Source organism: Fundulus heteroclitus, unplaced genomic scaffold (genome assembly GCF_011125445.2).
Source record: "Fundulus heteroclitus isolate FHET01 unplaced genomic scaffold, MU-UCD_Fhet_4.1 scaffold_245, whole genome shotgun sequence".
NCBI classification, from domain to species: domain Eukaryota; kingdom Metazoa; phylum Chordata; class Actinopteri; order Cyprinodontiformes; family Fundulidae; genus Fundulus; species Fundulus heteroclitus.
This window is the reverse complement of record NW_023396656.1, coordinates 13,215-40,959: the sequence shown is the minus strand read 5'-3', so window position 1 is coordinate 40,959 and position 27,745 is coordinate 13,215. Positions and strand designations below refer to the sequence as shown.

General features: G+C 42.4%; 1 protein-coding gene across 3 annotated transcripts; it reads right to left on the bottom strand.

Annotated features, from left to right (window-relative positions):
* On the bottom strand, positions 1-26,596 carry rab40c (RAB40c, member RAS oncogene family). Of its 3 annotated transcripts, none has more exons than XM_021311235.2 (7): positions 26,407-26,596; positions 25,471-25,738; positions 10,296-10,356; positions 7,907-7,967; positions 7,738-7,815; positions 4,182-4,404; positions 1-2,573 (listed from the first exon to the last, which is right to left on the bottom strand). In XM_021311235.2, exons 2-7 carry the CDS (start codon positions 25,610-25,612, stop codon positions 2,299-2,301), a joined length of 840 nt encoding a protein of 279 aa, XP_021166910.1. In that variant the 5' UTR covers positions 25,613-25,738; positions 26,407-26,596; the 3' UTR covers positions 1-2,298. The 3 variants fall into 3 exon arrangements, with proteins under 3 accessions (XP_021166910.1, XP_021166911.1, XP_012709196.1); XM_021311236.2 differs by having other exon boundaries at positions 26,420-26,596; XM_012853742.3 differs by having other exon boundaries at positions 25,471-26,596.
* Positions 26,597-27,745: the final 1,149 nt, after the last annotated feature.

Genomic DNA, 27,745 nt, shown 5'->3' with positions numbered 1-27,745 from the left:
GACATTCAACAGTTTTATTGTGAAACAGTCTCTTCATACATGTTGCCTTGAACTGTACAATCAATAATTTAAAAACAGAACATCATCATCATCATCATCACACATCCTCACGCTTCAGATCACTCAGCAGCTTCAGGGAATCAACTGGACTAGTGTCTTACAGGCTGGTTCTACCATAACCGACATTTCCGAGTCCGAAACCTCCAACAATCAGCGGGTCTCAGAGCCAAAGACCCACAAACCTGCAGAACCATAGAAGCCCGCGGGTCACAGAGAGCACCGAACGTGGGTGATTATAGTGTGATCTGTGCTCGGTGGTGAAGACCAGCCAGGAGACCCGGTCCGTTCTGGTGCCGCCGGCAAAACAAAAAACAATACTCCGATGAACATAAACGGCAGAATTTACAGAAACAGGAAGATTCATCCTGCAGTGAACGGATCCGATCTCATCCTACATGCTAAATAACCAGCCTGGTGACGGATCTTTACCGTCAGAACCAGCAGCATTCGTCCTCTAAGGACCGGGAATGTCGGAGCTAACGCCACGGCCTCCCTCGAAAAGTCGGGTTTTACCGTCAGATTAAGTTTCAGATACTTTAGGAGCCGTCTGCTTCTAACGCCAGCCGATCTGGACCAGAACACGAGTGGGTTCTGTCTCAGGTTCTACACTGGATCGCAACCATCATACAGAACCTGGATTTTAAAATTTGTTCTTTCGCGAATGTGATCCGTCCTGGTGGATTTCCAGGAAATGAAGCGAACGGATTTGAATAAAAAGACGTTAAAAAATGGCCTGAGGTCCAAACCTGCGCTGAAAGCTGCAGGAAAACTTTAACCAAAAAGTAAATTAAGAAGCGAGGCGAGCAGAAAACGAGGAGTAAAAAACAGGCCGGAGCTGCAGAGGAGCAAACGTGAAGCTGGAGGGATGAAAGATGAAACCCCCCCGCAGAGCATCTATCATTTAACAGCAAGGAATCATGGGACGGCGGGCGGAGACAGCGATGCAGATCAGACGGAGGAAGAAGAAGAAGACGTGCTGCGCCGGGTCTCCAGGGAGATCCATCAGGAACAGTGTGGAGGATAAAAGGCGGCGGATCGGAAAACTTCACGTGTTCCAGCTTGTTTGTGCACGAGCGATCCAGCGGGAAACCGAAAAGTCCCGCAGCACCTGAACGCAGCACAGCGAGAAGCTAACGAGGGAAGGAGAAAGGAAGGAAGGAAGGTTATGTATGTTTCTGTATTCAGTCAGTTCTGGAAAATACTGAAACTGCGACCATGTAGGAACCGGATCGTAGGAACCGGTTCAAATGATCCGGTTCCAGGAATCATTTTCATTTGATTCCAATTCATGTTTTTGCTTCACTGGTTTAAAAAGGAGCCGAAACTGCTGATAAAAATCACTGTTTTCGTTTTTTTTTCTGGCCATTAACGTCTTTTTTCTCCAAAACGATCGGTTTGGATCTTTTTAAAAAAGGACTCAAAGTGTAGCCGACGAAGGAAAAACAGATTTAAAAACGTTAAACACGGGTCAGAGTTTACTGTCAACATCGCCTGCGTCAGCCTGGACCCGTCCAGCTAGTTGTGGAAAACCGGAGGGATGGCGGCTGGTCCAGGAGTCGACTCGGTCTCTAGAGAACAAACATGTTCGGTTCTGAAAGAGGGAAACGGCGTCTTGTCTGCAGGATGAATCCTGAGATGTTTCCTTAAAAAACGAGACCATAAACCTGCGGTCAGAACCGACAGATTAACGTCTGGAGTAAACAGAAACACGGCCTGGAACCGGGCTCCCCGTCTCTGCCGGGTCAGAGAAGAACCGTCTCCTAATCATCCACCCAACAACAACCCAGACATTCCCAGTCCCTCGTATGAGCAGCTCTGTGAATCCATTAGAACCAGTTTTAAAATCTGATCGGGTTGGTTCCGACGCTTCGATCGACTGAGAAACAAAAATCCGAAACGGATCTAAAATCTGAACCGGGTCCCGTGGGAACACTGGACTCTGCCCGTCCCCCGAGAACCAAAGAAACGTGGATCAAGGCACAGAAATCAAGCCTGGACCCGAGTTCGGGCCCGTCGGGTTCTGTAGTGTCTGAACGGTTAGCTTATCGGTCATTAAAACAACAGAAGAAGAAGAGGAGGACTTGAGAACAGGTGATGTCGGCGACGCGGAGGAACCAGAATCAGTGACGTTTCTGTACATGTAGTCATAAGCTGACAGACGGCAGAGGTTCTGGAGTCCGGGTTCTCCGCGGTGTAGTGACAGAGAGTCTGTAGCCGTTCCTCCGGGCCCGGCGGCAGTTAGGAGATCTTACAGTTGCTGCGGGTGCAGTTCTGCGGCGGGCTCTGGGGAGGACGGATGGACTTGGAGCGCTTCAGGCTGTTGCCCTTGGAGCCGCCGGCCGGGTTGGCCAGCGAGTACGAGCGTCCGTGCATCATGACGGCGTTCATGCCGTTGGCCATGGAGAAGGACTTGAGGTGGGACTTGATGGCGACGGGCAGCGGCAGCTTGTCGATGAGGTGGACGGGCGTGCAGGACACGATGGCTCTGCAGCAGAGGTCCTGCAGGCTGAACACTGAGGAGAGGAAGGGAGACGTCAGAGCAGGAAGACGGGTCCGGTAACGGCGCCGCAGGCTCAACGCCACGCCGGTTATTGTTTGCATTAGAAAATAAATAAATAAAACATCAGGCTTTCAATTTTTCTTTATATCATAACTAATATGTTCTATATTGGGCCACTTTGGCATTACGAAATCATTAAAAGGGCCGGTTGCAGCTGTATAGATGATACTTTTGACTTCAGAATTTCATTCCAGTTCAGATAAAAAAATTCACAGTGACATAAAAGTAGCACCTTAGGCCCAGTTCATTCCGTTTATCTGCAAAGAAAGTTAATATTGGGGTGAGTTACACTTTAAACTCATGATTCTGCATCACTTTTTCTCTTTCTGGACATTTCTGGGTTGTTTTAATGTGTTGTGAAAAACACCTAGTGGCAGGATGCTGTTACTACACAGTTAAAAAAATAATAATCATAAACATTCGCTACAGGAGGCACAGTTTTAGCAACTTTGTACAATTTAAAATTATATATGCCTTTACTTTATCACGTGAAATGCATTTTTTGGCTGAGAGCCAGATAAATTGCCTTGCGGGCCTCGAGTTTGAGACGTGCTTTAGACCAATAAATAAATTTTCCTTATGTTTTCTGCATTTTTTATATAGGGTGTGTAAAATATATTAATTTTTTTATGTTGTAAATTTTTAAAAAGGTTCATAAAAATACTGACTTTGTTGAAGAGGTAGAAGTCTCAAAATATTTGTATGAAGAAGATTTAAAGGGTTAAAACTATTTTAGTTTAGATTGATTCTTTAACAGCAAATCAACAAGTAAACAAAACAAAAAAAACACTAAAAATAAGCAAATAAAATTACAGGACTGAATCAAAGGGTAAATTGTTTTTACTAACACTAACATAAAGCCCATTAACTTACACTGTCAGTGTTATCCTGTCTACTGTTTTACCAAACAAGGAAGTGACACTTAAATTATTTATTTCTCCAACTGAGGACAGAATTGTTTCATTCTTACTGGTTTTGCGCTAATAAAGGAAGTTAAAGTTGAGTTTGTGTATTTAATAATTTATTGTTAGTGTGCCTTCCAAGAAATGTTATTGGTATTGAAAATTTTAATTTTCTTAGTATCGGTATGGAGTCTGACCTTATTATGCAGAACTTTGCATTAATTTAGCGTTCACTGCAAGAACGGAACTAAAAGTCAAATTTTCTTGAAATGAGTGCATTTGTCCTTTGAGCAGGTAAATACGATTATCTGCCAATGGAATGAGTATTTTGACCCCTAAAATAAAATAATTAGATAAACTGCACCTCAAAAAAGCTGACGGATGAGTTGTTCCTATTTTAAGTGCGAATATCATATTCCATTGGCAGATTATCTTATTCACCTGCTCTAATCAGGGATAACTACACTAATTTCAAGTAAATTTAACTTGTAGTTAGCTTTTTTTTTTGCATTGCCTCATGTAGTTTCCTGGTGTATAATCACGGCACCCTGATGGAAAAGCAGGATTAAATAAATGATTAAAAGTAATTTATTTAAAGCTCATTTACTAACGATCGTCTGCAGCTCTTATTGGCTGAATCTGAGTCATGTGACGCTCACCTCTGTTGGGCCTCCAGAACTTCTCCATGCCGTGCCTCATCAGGACGATGCGCGACAGCTCCGTGAACGACTCGATCACGTTGAAGTTGCACAGGGGGCTCACTTCGAAGAAGGTCATGCCGTTCTTCTCGGCGTACGCCCGCGCCTGCTCCGTGGGGACCTGCCGCTTGAAGGCCAGGTGGAGGCGGTTGCCGACGAGGATCCGAGGCACGCCCGGAGCATGCTGGTGATACAGGAAGAAACCAGACTGTTGAGTGGCAGCGAACCGGAGATGATTAGAGCGACTTCGCTTCCACAAAGCGACCAGCAGAGCTTTAATAACTTTAATAATTCAACGAGCCGCAGGTTTCTCTGATTCTCCTCGCTGAGATCCCCGCCTGATGTCTTTTCCCGCTCAGAACCGCTGCTGAGCGCCGACTGAACGAAGCGACAGACGAGACACAGGCGAGGAAAAAGTTTCTGAAAGCAGCGGAGATCCAACGGTTTCAGTTTCTAACAGATTCTTAACCCATTTATTCATCCCAGGTTTCCTCTAAGCAGAAAAACTTCCCTGTAGTCGTTAAACATCTACTTGATCAACAGATCTCCATCTTTCTTAAGGTCCTTCTCAGTTTTCTCTGCTTTTCCATTAATTTTCTGACCAATACTCAACCAGAGTTGGGGCTGGTGTGACATGGCTTAAAAATAAAATCTACGATTTTATTTAACCAACTCTGATTAATCCATCTTTTTAAGCTTTCATTTCATGAAACAAATTACTGAAATTATTTTTAATAACATTTAACAACATCTCATCTGGAAGTTGACCTGAATTTAAAATTCAACTAATTATAAGCTCTAAAACATGTCAAAACCAAACAATGAAAACCAGGCCTCACTTCAGTTTTATAGCTTCAAAATTAACTTTTATTTTATTTTCCTAAACAAACTTAACATTGCATGCTATTAGCAAATCAGTTTCTCCTTTTTGGACTGATATAATGCAAAGTTTCATAGTAGCCCAAGCGTGTTTTGGCCAAAAAAAACATAAATCTTTACAAAATACTTATCAATAAAATCGATTTCTTGCCCAGCTCTAATCAGAGACCATTAAATCGGTCCGGTCTCCATTAAACGTCTCCAACACCAGGCGGGTTTAGCTCCAGTAAATTATTCGCTGCTAGAGAAGATAAAACCCGGCATTTAAATCATCTCAGTCAAGATTTTAACACGATTTCTAAATATCTTTGAGAAAACGCAGACTTGTGGTATTTCCTGGTTTTCACATAAAGATTTAAATAATCTAGTATCTAATAAACAATTCAAGGAATCTAATTAATACAAAATGATTGAGTCCAGGTTTGACCTGACTCTAAAATGCTAAATAATTCTGTGTTTCTATAAATAAAGAACCCTAACTCAGTGGAAAAATTTGAGTTTTGTTGTGAACCATTGCTTTAACTCATCATGTTAACTTGTCGGCGCTCCGTTTGGCCCTCTGAGCGATGACATTAACAACCAGCCACCATGTTTGTTTGTGGTTGATGAGCCGTTTTTTACCTCTGCCTGCTTTAATCACCAGTAACTGTGTGCATGATTTGACCCGCTGCAGGAGATCCCCCCCCCGTCAGCATCTGCAGCAGATCTGGAGAAACCTGCCGAATGAGTTCCTGCAACACTTCCCTTTGGGATTAATAAAGCTGTTCAATTGAATATTAGAAGTTTCCCTGCTTTAATGATTCAGGTGACTAAAGTTCAGCCCGTTAATCAGCCGTCCTTTAAAATCAGGCGTGCTGAGGCAGGAAAACCCCTAAACCCTGCAGGGCGGAGCGCCTTTAGGCCCCGGGTTGAACAACACTGGTGGAGACGCCGTTAATATCTATGGAAAGAACATTAAAACCAGAAAAACTCATGAATAATACATACGGGTTATATAACTGAGATTTATGTTGCAGGGAAATGTTTAGTTTTGCTTGGGAGATGAAAGTCTCATCGTATTTAACTTTTATTTACAGGCTGATACTATTCTATAAAATAAAACGGATCATGTTGGACATTTAGTGTAGTTTACATGGCATTTTGAGGAGTTCAACAAATATCTAAGTTTACTGTTAAAAAAAAAAATACTAAAATATAATTTATTTAAATAAAAAAAAAAAACGTAAATCTATGATATGACTTTCAGATCCAGTTTATCTGCTGGGGATGAATGTTTCGGATTTTTCATCCACATCTTGTTCGGGTAAATAAGGACTTTAAAGATCAGGCTGGACAACAATCTCAGACATGAAGTAAAAGTTTTTACCCAATATTAACCGTTAGAAGAGCTTTAGACGTCAAACTGTATCCAGAAGCCAAAAAAAACCCTTCAGAAATCCTGCAGATCTACAGACTAGAACCGCTTTAAAACATTAAAGTCTGTCTTCATGGAAAGAAAATATGGAAGAGATTTTACAGCAAGTCGATTTTAATAGAAAGTTAATTAAAAATGTAATTATTGATCAGGTGTGACTGTTGGACGGCACATTTTTCCCCATCAGCTCTGCCGCGGGTCTCTAAAAGCGAAACCTTTGGCTTTGTCTGAGTCGGTAAAGGTGTTGGAAGGAGCCGGCTCGGCTGAGGTGGAGCAGGAAAAGCAGAACACATTCCTGGGACCAAAAATACACCACAATCACACACAGCAACATCCTCTTTGTTTCCATGTCTGCAGGAAGGACAGAGTGAGGCGGCTGCTCCTGCAGCAGCTGGAATTCCCTGCTTGTGCTTTTTTTCTGCTTCTTCTGCAGCGGCAGCAGCTCAACTTAGAGCTACACAATATGCGTATCACTAAGATTAGCTAGTAAATGTTAGCAGTTTCAGCACCGTGCATCCAGGCTCTGTGTGCCGCTCATATGTCCGGTGATGCTTGTTGTTTAATGCGACGTAAAAATGTTTTACAAGAGAAAGAAACAAGTCATTAACAGGTAAAACCAACCAGCCCACAAGCAACTGTTCAATAAAACCTTGTTGCAATAGAAAAAATGTCAATTTTTCCTCTAGTAGCAGTACAGACACTGTCTGGGGTCCATGTGCTCTATAAACCCAAAGCAGGACAGCAGAATTATTTTTTAATTGGTTATTCGCTGTACATCAGATCAACTTTGCGATTTTCGCCAACATTATCGCATGTTTTGTGCTGGTTCACTGCAAAAAGGGAACTGAAAGCAAGTAAAATGTTCTATAAATGAGTATTTTTCCTTGATTTGAGCAGGTAAATAAGACCATTTGTCAATGGAATAAGCTTTTTGCACTTGAAATAAAAGATAATGGAGAGGAATTGTTCCTTTTTTAAGTGTGGAAATTGGCAATTAGTCTTATTTAGCTGCTCAAATCAAGGAAAAATACACACATTTCAAGAAAAAATTACTTGCTTTTAGTTCCTTTTTTGCAGTGCTGAACATGCATCTTACTGGGCTGTAAATATCTGCAGCACAGCATTGATACCGGTACCAAATCCAGGAACCACATGACGTTCGTTACAGCGCCGGGAGCTCTTTGATTATTGCTAACAGCTTTTATCTGAACCGATGAGAATCACCTCGTCGATCTCGCGGATCCACCGGTCGATGCCGTCGAAGGACCAGCGGTTGGTGATGTCATAAACCAGCAGGATCCCCTGAGGAGAGACGAAAACACGCAGAAATCAGCACAGAGTCTCTGCGTTTCTGAACATCAGCTCCAGGGACAACGCAGGCGCTGTCGCTCACCTGGGCGCCGCGGGAATACGAGCGGAAGATGGTGCAGAACCTCCCCTGTCCTGAGGTGTCCCTGTGGAGAGCAGCAGAGACCAGAGATCAGCTCAGGTCCAAACAACTGATAATTAACGGACCCTCATCGGCGTTAGCGCCTCTAGAAAAGTAGGAGTTTGGGCGGAAAGCGTGTTAGGAGCAAACAGCGGTGCCTGAGATGGGTTATAAGGTCCTTTCTACATCCATCGGCTGATGATCTGGGCTCCTTAGTATAACAAACCACCCGTCTGACAGCAGAACCTTGGACCAAACCGGGTCTTCAACTGGACAATGATCCCAAATCTAACAAATGTAAAACAGAGCGGCTGAAAAAGAAAAGAATCAACATACTCTGATGGCCTAGTCACAGTCCAGACCTCAAGGCTGAGAAATGTCTGCAGACGTTCATGAACTAAAACAGATAGGACACCAGGGTCTGTTTCTCTCACCCTGCTGAGTTCTCCTACTGCTCTCCAATCTGCATTATTTGTTGTTATTCCAGCTTTTAACTTTTTGTTCTCTGTCTTTTTTCTTGTCATAGAAGGTACACCTGGTCTGGCGTTCTGTTAGCTGTGACATCATCAAAGGGAGGCAGATCATCCTCTATCACCATCTAACATAGAAAGTACTCCTGGGTCAATGTGAGCTTCTGTGCTTTCTGTGTCTCTGCTCTGTCTTCTCTAAGCCCCAGTGGGTGGAGGCAGATGAGCGTTCACACTGAGCCTGGTTCTGGTTCTGCTGGAGGTTCTCCTCCCTGTTAAAGGGGAGTTTTCCTCTCCACTGTCGCTTCATGCATGCTCAATAAGTATTTCTGACCAACCAGGAGGACTTGATGGAATCGGACTTTATAAAGAGCCTCGGGGTGACGTGATGTGAATTGGAGTTATATAAATAAAATTTAATTGAATGTTTAAACAGACGAGACAGATGATGTTGTTTGAATCGTCTAATTTTTTAAAGGTTACTTATTCCTAATAAAGATTTTTTATATTAATTAATTAAAAATGAGAGTTTAGGTATCTGTTTGTACATTAGAAAACAATTATAAGAGGAAACAACAGATTACTGTGGATTAGCCTAAACCTGGCATGAATGACTTTGACTCATTATGGGATGTGAATAGAATAATGGAGCCGAGGCATCCTTTAACGTCTCTCCTTCAACCACTTAAAGTGTGCGTCATTACGGGGAGAATAAAAATGAAACTGAAGACAAGGAAGCGTTTTCTGAACAAATCTTCTCTCTTAACTGAAATGGACCTAAAACCCGCGCTGGTCCCCCTGAAGCAGAAGGTTTTGGCCCTCGAGTCTGAACTGACCAAGAGGAAGGAAGCTCCACAGCTTTAAACCTTTTACACTGTGAAAAGGGAACTAAAAAGTAAGTAAAATTTCTTGAAATTAGAGTATTTCTCCTTGATTTGAGCTGGAGAGTTTAAATCATCTGGTGTTTGCACTTAAAATAAGAACAGTTCATCATCATCATCTTATTTCAAGTGCAGTATATTTAATTATCTTATTTTAGGGGTAAAAATACTCATTCCATTGGCAGATCATCTTTTTTAGTCACTCATATCAAGGAAAAGTACCATAATTTCAAGACATTTTACTTACTTTTAGTTCCCTTTTTGCAGAGTAACTATTTTCTGTAAATAGATGTTTTGTCTAAAACAGATATAAGGCTGTTGAGCCGCTGCAGCAGATACTGCAAAAAGGGAACTAAAATAAAAAGAACATTTTCTTGGAAGTATTTTTCCTTGATTTGAGCAGGTAAATAAGACTATCTACTAATGGAATAAGATTTTTGCACTTAAAATAAGAACAGTTCATGTCAATCATCTTACTTCAAGTGCAATTTATCTAATCATCTTATTTTATGGGTTAAAAATACTCATTCCATTGGCAGATCGCCTTATTTAGCTGCTCAAATCAAGGACAAATACTAATTTCAAGAAAATTTTACTTACTTTTAGTTCTCTTTTTGCAGTGTGCATCACTGGATGTTTTTATTTTAACTGCAGCGTTCAGTTAAAATCCCACCAGCGTCATTCTGCACGTGGTTTACAGATCCAGATTTGGGTTCTGCAGCAGAATGATTCAGAGCTCACCAGCAAGTCCAAAACTTTTGGACGTTCCTCACTGATGTTGAGAATAAAATCATGACCAAACCCTCCAGAACCGTTCTTCAAAGCAGAACGGGTCAGAACGCCTTCACTGTGATGTTACAGATGGTATCTGATAGCATCCAAGTTTTAAACAACCAGTTATTCGGTTTAGTTTTGGACGCACAAACAGAAGTTTATAGAGGAACCGAGGCCATGTTTCCTCCAGAACCAGAGCGGAAACTGAATGGCTTTGCTGTGTGCGCTCACCAGAGCTCCAGCTTCACCCTCCTGCCGTCCAGAAGGATGGTGGTGGTCTTATAGTCGATACCTGCAGAGACAGAGAGAGAGAGCAGACAGGAGTTAGAAAACAACAGACATCAGCGGTGCGGTCAGAGGACGACGGCGGCTGGAAACAACAACTCATCGTCGTCATCTGGGAGCATTTAAACATCCCACAGCTCCGTCTGTTCAGCAGTGACACAGCAAAGAACAGCTCTATTGGTTCTGAAGCTGCAACGACCTGAAAATGTTCAAGTTTAACTCTTTTAGTGGAAATAAATTATGCAAAATGAGGAATCATCTCAACTCTTTATGCCTAATATATATGTGCACTTATAAATCTGGTCAAATCACTTTTTAAGAGGTAAAAAGGTAGTAATATCAGGTGGTTTAGGCGTGAAAAACCATCTAATCCTAGGAAACTGGACCTCGTCTCCCGTCTGTTTCTCCTCTCTGGTTGGAAGTGAACAGCTTTTAGAAGCAGTCAGAACAATCCCACTAATCGGGCCTCAAGGCAACTAAAGCCTGTACGATATTTTCAGTCGTGGTACTCATATTTCAAACATGTTTGAAATTTATCCGACCGTCCGATTCCTGATCGGGAGGTGGTCATGAGATGCTAATCGCCCCTCATTACCCCCTGCAGGACGTACGATCAAGCTGAAACTCGGCCCGATCCAAAAAAATTCTCGCACGACTGAAGAATCGGCCCAAAAAGGGCAAAAACTCGTACAGTGTACGCCCGGCTTAATGGAGCAGAGGAGAGAAGCAGGAAAAAACACTCTGCAGCACCGACCCGTCTCCCCAGGCAGCAGCTCACACACTGCAAAAACTGAACTAAAAATAAGTAAAATTTTCTTAAAATTAGTGTATCTGTCCTTGATTTGAATGAGCAGGTAAATAAGATAATCTGCCAATGGAATAACATTTTTGCACTTAAAATAGGAACAACTCATCTCCATCGTCTTATTTCAACTGCAGGATGTCTAATTATCTTATTTTAGGGGTCAAACTACTCATTCCATTGGCAGATGATATCATTTACCTGCTCAAATCAAGGACAAAAACCCAAATTTTAAGAACATTTTAGTTATTTTAAGGTCTGTTTTTGCAGTGCACCTCCAGACACTGGACCAGAACATCTCACACGGCATCGTTGGGGATGTGCTGGGGCCATCGGGACATGACGACCCAAACGCTGAGCTGATTAGAGTGTAGTGACTCACATGTCCTAATTGGCCCATTAGCGACCTTAACGAGCTTTATATATGTCTCGATATACGTCTATTGATCGATATATATGTTGTTATTGAATAACCGTCCAGCCCTAGTATAGCTGCCATCCAGCAGAGGGCACCGTCTGTCATTTTAACGTGGAGCGACCCGAAGCGGTCCACACCGAGTCCAGCGTGGGATTATTTTACCGTTTAATGACGACAGGGATGCAAAATACACTCTGTTTTTTCATATAAAACACTCAATAAGCTCCTTAATATGCCAGCTAAAAAGCTCCCGTTCAGCCAGGCTGCCTGGCGGAGCAGAGTCAGCTTCTCAACCAAAAGCCACAATGTGCTCAGAAGAAGAGGATGTGAGGACAGAAAAGCGGAGGGAATTATGCAAAATAAATTGTGACTTGATGCCAAAAGCTCAGCTGATGAGGAGGGATTTCATGAAGATTTTAAATGTTTCACACATTTTATTCTATTCAACTTATTTGTTTCTATGCAGCAATCTAATGGTTTCCTGTTTTGTTATATTTTTAACGTTTCCCAAAGTATTTTTCCTTGATTTGAGCGGGTAAATAAGACTATTTACCAATGGAATAAGATTTTTGCACTTAAAATAAGAACAGTTCATGTCCTCCATCTCATTTCAAGTGCAATTTATCTAATCATCTTATTATGTGAAAGAACCACAGTTTATGTTTACATATAATCGGTTAAAATAGAATTATGTGCTTCTTTTAAAATTCAGTATATTGTTAAAAACAATAAACCCTTCATGGAATGGAAAGACCCTCTTGATACAAGAGAAGTAAACCAGGGTTTATTATTATTAATCAATGGTTAGTCAATCGATAACTTGCACCACTAGTGTGAACCCACTCAAGACGCACGGTTTCCCACAGACCACCTTCAGCGGTGGCCTGGTATTTGCAGGTGAGCCGACAGCTACCCTGATACGGCGGCGTGTTTATTTGCAGCCAAAGAGGACAACCGTGATGTCATCGTGTCAGATGTGTGTTATTACCAGATATGAACAGGGCCAGCGCCTAGATGTGGGCTCAGACAGGCCAGAACCAAAGAGGACTGAGTGCTGACACTGGATCAGGAACTTTAAAGTATCAGTTTACTGATGCAATCAGGTTTGATTTCTTTGCAGTTTTTTAATAGTGGAAAGGTAAAGAATAAAAGTCAGCGAGTTAAAGGACTGACGGACTCCCTCCAGCTCTGCCAGCGGTGACGGCAGCAGTTTTCAGAGGAACCTGGATGTTAAAAATAATTCACTTCCCCAAACAAGCGTCCGTGTTGTTCAGGTGCGTGACTCGTGTCAGCACTTTCTTCCCTAAACTTTCCCTGCTGCCGACTCATGAGAACACAGATCCCTGCCAGACCGGTCTGACGGCCTCGCCTCCACCTGCTGCAGGCGCCGACCTGTTCCTGCCGCCTTTCTGAGCGCCGGAGGCCAAACAGGTGCAGAACGGAGCGGTCCGTTCCCGACCAGGGACCAGGTGTTCACCCCAAAACCCGGCCGGTAGAAACCCTCGTCAGGAGACCGACATTGCTCTTCAGTGTGGATGGGGTTACAGAGTGATGAAGACTCTGGTAGACGCTTTTAGGGGGTCAAGGGAAGCGCTGATGTTGTGAGAAGCTTTTTGGACCGGGTCATGTCGGTCCTTCACTTGGGCAGCGTGGAGTTTGACGTACCCAACACATCCCAGCAAAGTTGTTCTGTCTCGTCCTTTCAAAGAGCCCGGTTCTGTCGGTCCGGCATCACATCGTATCAGGATCACTTAACTGGACTTTTTTCCCCAAAGTTTGAAGATGTTTCGCTTCCCATCCAGAAAGCTTAGATAACATCCAAATTGAACTGAAACAGGTCCGCCCCTTAGTAATGGGGAGTCATTAAGGTCGTTGTTGGGCTGCAAATTACCTTAATGACTGTTGACTATTGTTAGCCTACAATGCCCTTAATGACTCCCCATTACTAAGGGGTGGACCTGTTTTGGTAGGGCTGGGTGATAAATCGATTTAATCGATTAATTCGAATTTACAATTCTTTAAGATTTCATTTTTGGAAAATCTGGATTTTATTTTGCCAATACACTCATTGGGTTTCCATGAAGAGAACAGCATGTGATGCTGAATATATGTTTAGGCAAATGTATTGTCAAAATATTGTTAAGTGGAAACTTTTTTTTACCATAATACAAGGTACTTCATTTACTTATTTACTTCTTTTTTTTAACTTAGTTTGAAGTTCACAAGTGCAGTGAAGCCTGTTCTTAGCTCAATGTGTAATACAACTAGCAGCAAATGTTTTGTTATATTTTCATTGTTTATAATGGCACGGCTGCCATCTTGTTTTACAAGCATGTTTCTCAGCTTGTTTTTAGTTGCACTTTGAATTCAGGTCAACTCCCTGACGAAATGCTTGACATAAAAGCAAGGTCTTAAAATAATTTCTTTAATTTCTTTTTATGAAACAAAAAGGAGGAAAAAATTGATTAATCGGATTTGGTATGATAAAATCGGAGATTTATTTTTTAAGCCATATCGCCCAGCCCTATGTTTCGGTTTAATTTGCATGTTATCTAAGCCATAACAAGGCATTTGTTGGGCAATAATATAAAGTTTGGAGCTCCACATTACTCCAGACATTTTGAATTGAGAAAGCTTTCTGGATGGGAAGCGAAACGTCTTCAAGCTTCGGAAAAAAAGTCCAGTTGTTTTGTTTTTTCACTTTTTTGGAATGACCATGACCTGGATGACTGAGAATCTTCACCAGCATGTTGGATCAGGATGTCGCAGGATTTTATTTTGAGTAGTTGCCTTGAAATCCAGAAGAACGGGGTTCAATTCCAGCTTCCTTCTGCTACATGTTACCGTGCCCCTGAGCAAGGCACTTAACTGAAGGAATGCATGCGTGTGATTGGGTGAACGGTGTGAAGCTATGAGTGAGCTATATGAACTAGAAGCTGAGGCGAAGGTCTACGTCTACACATGAACAAACACAATGAGTGGATTAGTTAAGCTGACGGCGCTAATTAATAAATCAAGACGCAAATGACTCGTGTCAATTCGTTACCTAAACAATCATGAGATGTTTTTGAATATTTGTGAAATTTTGCAGCAGAGCTGCATAAATTCTGTTTACAGTAAAATATTTAACAATTTAGATAAAAATACATGGCAGTTCTCTGTCCTTTAGAGAATTGGACAACACAGATTTATTTTGTAAAAATAAACAGATTTTCTTGTTATGAGGTATATTTTTCTTTACATTTTAAGGTTTGTGAAATACCGCCTGTCTTGTTGAGATACGTCGTATTGGTTTGTGGTTATATAGACACTATTTTAATAAAATAGTTTAACTAGAAAGTAGAAAAGTTATTTGTTCTCAAAAAGAAATTCCAAACTTTAAAATCAATAAGAGCGGATCAGAGTTGTAGAAAAATAGCGACTGGAAACGGACACAATCTCTGATCAGTTCACATAAATAATCTGAACGCTCTTTATTCATTCGCTGTGATGAGTTATTAAAGTCAGCGGACCTGGTTTCTGGAAGAGGACCAGCCTTTATTATGAAGGTCAAACGTCTCCAGGTCAGAAAAACAAAGTTCTTCTTCATCTCGTCGGCTGGTGGAGAAACAGGCCAATAAATTTGTTAAACATTGTTGCTTCTACGGTTCTCAGGTTGTAGTTGCAGCTCATCGGAGATTTTGTGTCCTCCATGGAAAAATATTCCCATAATCTACATGATAATAACGCTTCACTGTACAGTAAAACTGCAGAAGCTGTGTTTCCAGTAATCCTCAGCCAATCAATGCTACAGTGCGTCCTGAGATTTAATCACATTACCAGGTATAAACCAGTCAATCAGTCAGAGACCTGAACTGGCTAATTTTACCCTGACTGGCTCTGACTGGACACCAGAACCAGTCTGGTTTGTCCACCTCCACTTTCAGAGGGGTTTCAAAAAGCTAAGCGACAACAAACATTTAGCTGATCGCAGTGGAAATCTGCACTGCATCAGGCTCTGATGGGTCACAGCTGCGGGTTAACAGCATTAGCAACTTCTTCCAATTTCCAGGCAACTTAAAGCTGCAGCGGGCCTTAAGTGCTGAGCTCGGGGCCTAATCGAATCGGAGTGAGTGCAGGGCGGCGGTCCAAGTGCTTCCTCTCCTCTCAACGCCGGACCTCACTTAGAAATCCCAGATAATCGATATTCTTCTTCTCTGATGTCTCGGCTGAAAGTGCTGCTTCCATTCAGGAGGTCGGGACGCTTTGCTTCCTTGTAGATCAACACAAAGCTTTAAAAAGGGACCTCCATTAGATTTTAGAGATTTTAAACGTGAAAACGAAACAATCTTAAAATGAACAAGGAACTTTAAAACGATTGTTTCTGAAACAAAGGAGCCTTTTGAGTCACATCCTGTGAAGCAGGAAGCATTTCCATATATGGTCGATGACGTACCGCCTGGAAATCTCTCGCCGTCATCCCAGAATGAAACCTTACAATAAAAATACACGTTTACCTTTTTACGTTTTCCCATCATAGTTCCCTTCAGCTGCGACTGATGTGACTCATGTGTACCGTTAGCTTAACGCGACTCTTCAGGGTTAAACAAGCTGCTGCGGGAAACTCAAATAATTTGAGTGGTTAGACAGACGGCAGATTCCTCAAAACGTGACAACTGCTACGTTGTTATAGGACCCCATGAGTAAAACAACCGATTATGAGGAGAAAAGTGAGACTTGCAGAGGTATTAAAGGCCCTGCTAGTTGCTGGGACCATTCTGACATGCTGAATGCTGTCAGAACTTCAATGGTTCAGATTTGTCATTAGTGGTCATTCACCACTAAATAAGCGCTTTTAAATCCTGCCATAGGGTGCCGGTTTGTTCAGTCTTCAGTCTGCAGACGCTTGCATCCCTCCTGGAAGGACATTTTGTTATACACTGAGGATCAGTGGTCCTAACATAACGTACTGATCTACGGAGATCTATGGCTCTCACTTTGTTGCTTTTTACAATTAGCATTTTTTCCAATTTCAAGCACAGTAATAAAAATAAAACCATCACGAGAAACATGGGTTTCCCCGATGAAATGTGTTAATTCTGGTGGTAGCTCCCACGAAAATTTAAAGGCATACTATGCAACGTTTTTCAGTTAATTAATGTGTTCCATACCGTTTTGGATGATTAAATGAGTCATTTCAGGTCGAACAAAGGTTTTCTCGGCCGCCCTGGTGGTCTGTGGGGGAAATACCGTACTTGCAATTGTAGGAGCCCTTGGCCCGCACTCACAGGCTCAGAAGTCTCGCGCAAGACCGCGAGAGTCGGTCTTTCTTTACAGCGAGAACTCCGTGTGTTTTTGCCCTGCCATTCACTATATGAACGCGCGAAAGCAACAACAAAGAACCGCGTGTTAACGTCAAACATGCAAGCATATCGAGTTTTTTTATTATTATTATTATTATTATTATTATTATTATTATTATTATTATTATTATTATTATTATTATTATTATTATTATTATCATCATCATTATTTTTTTTATTTTTATTTTTTTGAATGTTGGCGAGGCGGTAGCGTGAGTTTGACGAGGCGCCCGCCGCGGCCGTCAAACGGCGCCCGTCGCCAAGATAGCTCTGCAGGAAACCCTGATGTTCATACTTTCACTGTGTTAGTCATTGTTTGTACTGCCGTTTTTTCGACTTTTCGTTGCGTTCGCCTGTCTGCTAAGCTCAAAACAACCGCGCCTGGCTTGATGGAGAAACCAGAACAGCTGAGCATCTTTACAACAGTGCACTTTTACTTTCACCCTCTGGGGGGAGCCTCGCTGGAAAATCAACCCCGGTTGCATAGTATACCTTTAAATCGTCATGCATCAAGCTAATAACAGCTAGCGCGTTAGCTACCGGGTTTGGGAGGTTTTCTCCCTTTAGTGACCGTTTTATGTCGCGCTCAAACACCGACAACGAAATAAATAAACAACACTTAGCCTGGCGGGCGAGAGTTGGGGCGAGTAAAGCCTGGCGGCCAGCAAGGATTATAATAAGGTGGGGGAAACGCAATCTACAACTCTAGACGGTTGAAAAGGGGGAAAAGTACAATTTTAGTACATGATGTTTTGATTTGACCAACCTATTAACGTTTTAAATCAAATTTCCATGATTAAAACGCCCATTTCTACATAATGCTTCCTGTGTCCCGCAGAACAGAAATGGACTCCTCTGTGGCTTTTTAAATCAATGACCCAGGTGAACAGCATGGGAGAATAAGGTTATCTTGCAGCTTTTTATGTAGAAATAAACACTTGAATCAAGCGGTGCACATTCTCAGTGTTAGGAAGCAAGAAGAAGTGAAGAAAGAAAATCAATGAGGCAGAAAAGGAGGTAAACAGCAGGAAAGTGGAGCGACTTCACAAACAGCTGAACCGAGAACGGTCGGTGTGTCGTTGGCTGCATCTTTAAAGAGGATTAGACCACATTCTGCTTTTCATTTAACTCCCAGCTCTCAGTTAAAGCCACTAAAGCCCCTCTCTACCTCCAGGACAGCAGTATGGGGGGGGTTATCAGTGAGCTGGTCTGCTTCCAGAGATAAATGCCAACAAACGCCTTAATCTGGAACTGGTCACCCAAGCCGACCCTAAGGAAATATCGTTACGCATCAAGAAATAAATAGAAGCGTATTTAGCCTTAATCATGTAACAGATTAATTGAAAAATGTCTCTTCAAACTGCTCTTGAATCTTAACTTGCTTCTCCATCTTTGTGAAATGGATTTGTACTGGGATCACCGGCAGAGATCATAATATTATGGAGATAAACTAAATCCTGAAGGATTATGCACCACGCTGGAAACCCTCGTATCCCTGGAACAGTTTGGGGCAAGTGCCAAGTATCTTCTGCAGCAATCTAAAAAAAAAAAAAAAAAAGCATTTTATTCATGTGGCTTAAAGCGTAAAGAAAGTTTTACCCCAGAGATTTAAAGTAGCTATATTGGTCAGATTTGGATCCAATCTGATCCACGTGTGCATGACTTGATCTATAATGACCACCAGGGGGCATATGTGGACGTATTTATTAGAGGCAGTTAAGGGTAATTTGTGCTTGATGCATTTGCCAGGTTCAGGCGGCCATATTGTATAATTTTGGCTACAACGCTCCTCTACACGGTCAAAAGTTTCCGCCACGCACAATTAGGAAAGTTCGCAACTACTTTGGGTGAAATAGGCGGCTTTAAAATGTTGGAAACAACTGTGTCTTCTCCTTCTACGTGTAGCGGGGTGTAGTCACTGAGCTATATAATACACTGGAGTGCTGATTTTGCCGAAAAACTGAAGTCACTGGCCGCCATCTTGCTACTCCCTACTCTAACAGAATCCCATAGGATTTGGTTGCAACAACAAGCAGTTTTCTGGCTGAGTGAAAACATTTCACAGGTAATTGTACAGGCAGTGGAAGTACTAACACTATCAACTACTAGGAAATTAGGTGCTGAAATATTTTACATGTTATTCATATTATATATATATATATATATATATATATATATATATATATATATATATATATATATATATATATATATATATATATATATATATATATATATATATATGTATACACATATGTAAATATATGTTTTTGTATATTGTTATTTATATATTTATAAATGTTAAACATATAGATTTAAATGAATAAAATGCAAAATATTTCAGCACATGACTTTCTCAGTACTTGATATTTTTAGAACATAACATAAAACGATATGGCATTTGACATTTTAAAAAGTCTTAAGCTCCCCCTGAACATGAGAAAATCCTCGTTATTCGATGCTGTAGCGCACATATTCCCTAGTTACTGGGGGGAAATAGGGAGTACCAATATGGCGGCTGGTGGCTTCAAAGCGACTCGTTCAAACAGACGGTGATTAGCACTCCAGTGTATTATACAGCTCAGCGGGCGTAGTAAGCTTGGCTTAGGAGCACAACGCTGCCCTCTAGAGTCTAGGAGAATAGTGCTACTTTGGAGGAAAAGCTGCACGGAGCATAAATGCTGCAGACATGGTGTCGGCACGTCTCATTTCTGCACGTAACGTTTATACTTCAACTATAAATCAGCGTTTACCAAAGCATCTGACAGCGTCTGTGTAGCTGTGCACGTTCCCACTGGGTCCATCATCAGACCACTGCACTCAGCCTCATTGTGACTTTAACTCCATTAGTCTCTGGTAATGCTGTCCAAATGCGTCTATGAGGAACCTCTACTTCCTGTTATTATCCTGCTCCAATCACACGGCAGAAAAGCGTGTCCAGAGTCACTTCCTGGAAGTACAGCAGACAAATCTGCAGCAGCTATGATGCAATTAGGACTGTCAATATAATCGATATCTGGGGAGTAATGGCCTAGCGGTAATTGCGTTTGTGTCCCGGAGGTTCTGGGTTCAACTCCGACAGACTGCCGCTCTGGGTCCCTGAGCAAGACCCTTAACCCCCAATTGCTCCCCAAGGGGACGGGTTAAATGCAGAGAACAAATTTCATTGGAATGTAGGTTGCAACGACAAAGATATTATTACATATATTATTATCTTGATATAAGCAATAAAAACAAAGCTCCTGTATCTCCAAAGGTGAACTGGTAAACCTCCTGGAAAACATAAGCTAATGCTAACTGTTAAAATATTAGCTTCACGGACAGAGATTTGTCAAAAGGCCGATTAGTTCTAGCGCTATTGGAGGCTACTGTGGCTAATAATAACTCAGGTTCTGGTGGAGTGCTAAGTGATCTAGGTTTATTTTAAAATACTATTTTAGTTTAGATTAATCCTTTATTTGTCTCTCAGTTGTAAACAAAATTTTTGACCAAATGTTCAATTTATTTTACATGTTGTAGAACAGAAACACAAAGCGCAAACAATACAATTAACAAACAAACACTGGACATACACAGGTCCAGGACAACCATAATTAAAGCATTACATCTGCTCACTATATTTGGCAACACAACAGTAATTAAAGGTGGCCTCACCTCTAAAGCGCTTTGATTCCACAAACTGATAATTTCCTTAGCATTGTGCACATGTGCAGCAGACAATGCTAGATATGCAAGATCTATAAAAGACAACAACCACTGGCGGCCATTTTCTTCGCAGAAGTTAAATCAGGCCAAAATACCCTTTCTTGTGCTTTTCAACAAAAAAAACTTTAAGTGAAAAAGGAATATTAATGTGCAACAAAATGGACAAACTATTTCTTATCACCTCCCAGAAATTAAACACAGCTGGGCATTCCCAAACCAAATGAAGAAATATCATATTAGAAATGCACCAGTCAACCGGCCAGAGAGCAGAGCTCAGATTGGATGACTGCTGAGTTAAACCGTGAAAAAAAAAAAAAAATGCTTTAAGACTAAAAACTTGGGTCATTTTCAGCCCAGGAACACTTTTGGTCCACTTTTCTGAAGTTTATTACAAATGTTTGGGAATATAACTATTGTTTCTGTGACATTCCCTGCAGTACAAAAAGAAAAACATGCTGAATCAGCGGATCAGGCCTCGTTCTGACCGCTGCATCTAGTAGCATCTCACTGGTCGAGCCTTGCTGTGTGGGAATGTTTCATACCTGAAGTCCGCCGAGCGTAAGCACACCTGTAAAATAACCCTGAGGTTGGGGAGAAAAATGACATGAAGTCATCCTACTTTCTGCAACAAAGACGTTTTCAGCCCCGCAGAGGCTCTGATCAATAATCAATAAGGCAGCCGCCGCTTTGAGAGCCAAATCAGGACCAATCACAGCCTGCGGACGGCCTCAGCCAATCAGAACTGTTCTCCTGACATATTCCCAACACACTGAGCCGGTCTTCGCTGAAGAGACGGGAATCGATGCACCGCCGTCTCTCCGTGTTCAGCTCAGCCAACCCTTCATATTTCATGAAGCCGTTTGATCTCCTTCCTGCTGCGTTCAGACGCTGATCTGCTTCTTTTTATTTTCTAAGTGTTTTTATTTCTGTTTGGCACATTTATTTATTTATTATTAGCTAGACAGGAAGTAGAGTAGAGCGAGAAGTAAACCGGGGAATCGAACCCGGGACAACCACGTCAAGGGCTGCAGCCCCAGCATATGGTCCACCTGCTCCACCACTGAGTAACATGACCCACCCCCCCCCCCCTCAGGTCCTTTTATTGATGTGCAGGGAAGAGGAAATCTAGTAGAAACCCAGGAACACGTGCAGCTTTTTCAGCCAAACTACCTGGAACCACAGTAGCTGCTCCAATTACATCTCCAAACCGCCCCACACGTGTGAAACAAGTCTAACCAGAGCAATTAGTGATCATCAATCAAGCCGGCGAGAAAACGATTCGGCCGAAACGCGGTCGCCGCCTGAAAAAGTAGAGCCGTGCGTTCAGCTGCTGCCGTTTGTGAGAGAAAGCGCTCGGCCTGAGGGAGGGTCTCCTGCGGCGATCAGAGAAAGCGGGTCATCCTGCTGACTGGTGGATTTTTCATGAACTGTTGCCTCTAAAAAGGAGGCGAGGGGGGGGGGGATCTGAAGGGCGACTCATCTGCAGCGGCATCTTCACTCGGCTCAGAGCCACGGTTTATCTTCCTCCATCTCTGCGCCGGCATCGCTCACGCCGGCGACTTAACGAGGAGAAGTTGAGACTAATTAGGCCGAGTGTTTGTCCAGCTGTGTCCCAGCTGTTCACTGCGTTCCTTAAAGCCGTCTGGACGCAACAGGATTGAATCATTTCAGGTCAGTTTCACCGAGAGGACGTTTAAAAGTCTGAGTCCAAGCGAGCCGCCGGTGTCTGCGTTTCCAGCTACAGAGCAGGAACTCCAACGCGGGTTTTATTTTAAATGATCCACCTTTCTGACACCCTGGATCTCCAGGCTCCTGTTGTCTGTACAAACTTCTAAATACTATAACCAAAAAACATACGTTGAAAGATCGGAAAATGTTTCTGATGAATCCCCGTTCTGTTTTAATTCACACAGAAATCTTCTTGTTTCTCTAAATGACCGATTTAACTTGTTCCTTCGTCACATTTAGTTTAAATAGCACCGCCGGATATAACTGCACCAAACTCAAACGCAGACTTATCTGAATAAGGATTACAAAATCTGCGATTTACACGATATTAATCAGTTCAAACTGTTTAGGCTTTAGACGATAATGCTGCTGAATTTCATGCTGAAAGACCGAGTCGTGATACGTTAAATACTTCCCTAAACAGCGTGAACATCTTTCTTTCTTGGGTTCATTGCAAACATTGTGTCAAAACCGACACTAAAAAAAAAAAAAAAAGCTTTAATTCCTTTTTTTTTTTTTCAACCCCAACATCACAGTTTCATAGAAAATCTTTCATCTGGCTGCAGCGGCTGTTTTTGCAATTAAAACAACTTGGTCACACGGCAACATCAACGATAACGTTTCATAAAGCTTTTATCTTTAAACCTTCCTGCTGAACGGAGAGCATGAAGGCCTGGTAGTCAGCAGCCATAATGCTCCGCATGTGTTTGCTTTGAGGAAGAGCAGCTCTGAGGATCGTTTCCCCTTCAGTCCACCTTAAATCAGCCTGATAAGGACAGTCCATCACTGAGTGGTCCGGCTCATCCACCAGACAGGACCGGTCCAGACTACAGCAACCAATCAGGTCTGATTGGCTGTACAAGTCCCCATCCTGGTCAGGAAAATGTGCTGCTAGCATCTCAGCAGAGCATATCCCAGTCATTCTGGTTAAGGCTTTAAAGACATCAGGAACATCAGGACTTTTTGGTTCCCTGTCTTGTAACAAAAGTAATTTCCCTCTGGGATTATTAAAGTATGTTTGATTCTGATGGACACAAACCATCAGGACGTTTTTTGTCCACCAGGCTGTTTCTCTGATGAAAACCAGAGCGCTATGTTTACATGCAAAACATTTCACCGTCGGATTAAAATGCATTCGGATTAAATGATCGGATTGTACCGTTTATATGGACGCACAATAAACTAATCTGATCATAATGTGTGTTTTTATGCACATGGCTTTATTCAGAATAGAACCACTCTGACATGTGCAGTTATCAAATTCCCCTAAAAAAAAAAAAAAAAAAGACACAGAAGTATTTCCATCGTTGCTAAACAACAAAAGTAGTAAACAAAGCCGTATTATATAAGTTTGTCTTCTGAGCGCCCGGGCTGGACAACAATTTTTTGTTCTCATTTTTTTTTTCTAACAGAAAGGTTTATCGGGAGCCCCGACAGTTTTGTTTCCCGATTTACACAATTCACAATTTAACTCAGTTTGATCTTAATCCAATACATATTCCGATTGTCTTGTTTTACATGACGCTTTTTTGTTCTGATTACTTTTGTCCGTATAAACGTAACTAGTCAGAGGACCTAGATCGGTACCACGCTTATTTCCACCAGATTGCCCACCTCTTCCTCTCTTGTAAAACCCTGTATATATTCATAAATATTTACAAAAAAACGTGTTTTTACCCCCTCTCTAGAGGTCTATCTCTGTGATCTTTGACACAGGAGCCCTGGGTTCGAATCCCATTTGTATCAGGAAGAGAAAATCTGCCAAGTTTGTGAGCAAGTAGCAAGGCCCCTGATAGGACTCAGTCACAAACACATATTCCATTAAAGTCAAATTCCTTGTTTGTTTGCACAAACCTGCCCAATAAAGCCATTCTGAATATTATTATTATTATTAAACCTTTATGTCTAATCGAGACACGCCTTCTCATCTATAAACGGAGGCAACAGGGTGGAAACTTCTCCCACTTTCACAGCTAACGTTAGGGTGGATGCGGCTGAGGGAGCTCGGTCAGAGGGAGTCTATCCAACACGAGTCTAATGTGCTACAGTGAAAGGTCAATGAACAACATTGTCTCGCCTGTCAATGCCCCCAACAGTCACTGTGTGCCACCTTACAGCCAGCCAGGAGGGAAGCCATTGTGATTTCCACCCACAGCACCAACATTCAGGACCTTTCTCCCTCTGGCCCGCAGCATGACCCGGCCTGAATGGAGAGTAAACTCCTAATGGAGGGTAAAGTCCTAAATAGAGGACAAACTCGTAAATAGAGGGCAAACTCCTATATCGGGGGTAAACTCCCGAATGGAGGGTAAACTCCTTTTCGAGGGGTAAACTCCTGAATGGAGGGGTAAACTCTTAAATTCGAGGGTAAACTCTTAAATTTGAGGGTAAACTCTTAAATTTGAGGGTAAACTCCTAAACTGTGAGTAAACTCCTAAATCCAGGGTAAACTCCTAATGGAGGGTAGACTCCCGAATGGAGGGGTAAACTCTTGAATGGAGGGGTAAACTCCTGAATGGAGGGTAAACTCCTGAATGGAGGGTAAACTCCTGAATGGAGGGGTAAACTCCTGAATGCAGGGTAAACTCCTAAATCGAGGGGTAAACTCCTTTTCGAGGGGTAAACTCCTTTTCGAGGGGTAAACTCCTGAATGGAGGGTAAACTCCTAAATTGAGGGTAAACTCCTTTTCGAGGGGTAAACTCCTGAATGGAGGGTAAACTCCTAAATTGAGGGTAAACTCCTAAATCGAGGGTAAACTCCCAAATCGGGGGTAAACTCCCAAATCGGGGGTAAACTCCCAAATCGGGGGTAAACTCCCAAATCGAGGGTAAACTCCCGAATCGAGGGTAAACTCCTAAATCGAGGGTAAACTCCTAAATCAAGGGGTAAACTTCTAAATCGAGGGTAAACTCCTGAATCGAGGGTAAACTCCTGAATGGAGGGTAAAACTTCTAAATCGAGGGTAAACTCCTGAATCGAGGGTAAACTCCTGAATGGAGGGTAAAACTTCTAAATCGAGGGTAAACTCCTGAATCGAGGGTAAACTCCTGAATGGAGGGTAAACTCCTAAATCGAGAGTAAACTCCCGAATCGGGGGTAAACTCCTGAATCGAGAGTAAACTCACCGCTGCTGTAAGCGTACGGAGACTCTGCTGATCCGTCCTGCAGGCTGTCCAGGATCTCCCCTTTGCCCACGTCGCTGTCTCCCACCAGCAGGAACTTCAGCAGGTAGTCGTAGCTCTTCACCGGGCTGCCCTGGCTGCCCATCTTCACCTCCCAGCCCAGGAGGCCGGATTTCCACCCTTTTATGCTCTTCCCTTCTGGCTTGATCCAAAACAAGGTCTGTTATGCCATCAACCAGCCGGATACGGGTCCGGCGATGGGGGCTTTGTTCTGCTTGATGAGAACCGTTCAGCTTTAAAATAAAAAAAAGGGGCTAAATATTGTGAAGCCTGATTAGAAGCAGGGCACGCTGGGAGAAGAAGATCCCATGTAAACAACTAATGGCTATGGCATTATGTAACCACAATGTGAAGCAGAGCCTGCCTTTAAACGCTGATTGGGGAAACTGATAACAACTCCATCTGAAACTCTAAATAAGGACCAGAAACATGTCTGAAACTAGGTAAAAAATATACTGACACGGCGTTGTGACGATCCTAAGCACATACGGGCTGCTTTAAAACGCTTGTCCCTGTCCGCTAAAAGCGATTAAATCGGAAAAAATATGCCGCCTTCTTTTAATTTCCAGAGACGCTTTCTTAGCAACAAGAAGCTAGCTCTCTGCGTGGGAGCTAGCGGGCTAGCCTAGCTCTGCCGCAGCTGCTTTCAATCAAAACTAAATCTGCATAAAACAGCTTCAGGGTGTCAAACTAAATTAGTTAAAATCGGGATTTTGAAATCAGTCTAAAAGGAGTAAAGCAGCGCTATTTTAACGAGTAGTAATTGTTGTTGTGTGGGGGTTTTTTCTCCCCCAGCTAGCCCAACTTCCCCCAGCATATAATTTCAGGGCCCCCTTCTCTTCATTAAGTCCGAAAACAAAACAATCCGTAACTTCACACCGGGGTCAGTCACCCGAGAAATGTCCGGAAATCACGCAGCCGAAGGGTTGTGGCGTCCCGTCCGAATCCGTGAGGCTGCACTCGATAATCACAGCCCGCGGTGTTTCCATGTCTCTTCATGGTTGTCTGTCATAATCACAGATGTTCCTCCTCCTCAGAGCTCCACAACAACACTGCCGCTCGCTGCTCCGCCGCTCTCCCGTCACCGCTCTGACCACGCCCACTCGCAGCCAACGCCCCGCCCCGTCCCTCGTCTGATTGGACGCTTGGTTCGCGGGGGAAACGCAGAGCCGCGTCTATTGGCTAAGAGGTGTGCCAATCACAGACCGTTGTCAACAATGCGCAGATGGCGAGGGGGTACGAGGACAAAAAGATGTTCCATTCTTCTCAGAACGCTGCCAGAACAAAGGCGAATATATCTCATCGATTGGAAAGACACGATAGACTTAAAACCTGTTCTGACGGGTCAATTCAGATCTCTTTTAGGTCATTGTATTATAACCTAATGATGTAACGATTTTCCTGTTTCGTCTCATAAAAGAACCATCTAATGCAATCCTTATTATCACCATGAGCATACAATATAAGATCAATTAATACTAAAGGAGATTGTGATTCCATTCTATTAATTTAAATAGTGCCTGTTGCAACAAACACCATCATACAGTATTTTACATAAAAAAACAACAAGTTTCCTTTTAGATCTAGTTCTAGCCAATCCATCCATTTCCATCAAAGCAGTCTCAAAATAGGCTGAAAAAAAAGGGATCCCAAATAATCAGATTCAGACCAGCAAGTCAAATGTTGGCAATTTTCCATCAAGAGGGAGCACGAGGTGACAGTGGAGAGGAATGACTTCCCGTGAATGAAATGAAACCTCCTACAGAGCCGGATTATTGATCAACAGTGACGTGCCTCGACAATGAAACAAAAGTAAGCATATATACATATATATACAGAGAGAGAGAGAGAGAGAGACAGACAGACAGACAGATTTAGTACTGGAAGGAGCAATCCACCTTTCCTGGTAAACAAATGACCTCAGACTTAGAGTAGCTGACTCTTACACTCTGCGAATTGATAATGTCCTGAAGAGGTCAACATTACCATCATCTGCAAAAAAATAAAACAAAATGAGACCCTGATGTTTCCAAACCGGACATCCTTCTCTCCATGGCCATGTCTTGAGGTCCATTAACACAACAAATAGGATCGGATAGATGGGGCAACCTTGGCGGAGTCCAACCAACACTCACAACAATCTTGAGGAGAGATGGATAGCTCTTTAAAGCATCTGTAACACACTATACTCCTGTAACATTCCCTACTAAATGGTCTG

Coding starts and splice junctions, on each gene's coding strand:
- rab40c (XM_012853742.3), bottom strand. CDS start 25,612: ATGGGCAGCCAGGGCAGCCCGGTGAAGAGCTACGACTACCTGCTGAAG. Junction 7,816..7,906: donor CGTATTCCCGCGGCGCCCAG/GTGAGCGACAGC, acceptor GTCTCTCCTCAG/GGGATCCTGCTGGTTTATGA. Junction 4,405..7,737: donor GGATCCGCGAGATCGACGAG/GTGATTCTCATC, acceptor CTGTATCACCAG/CATGCTCCGGGCGTGCCTCG.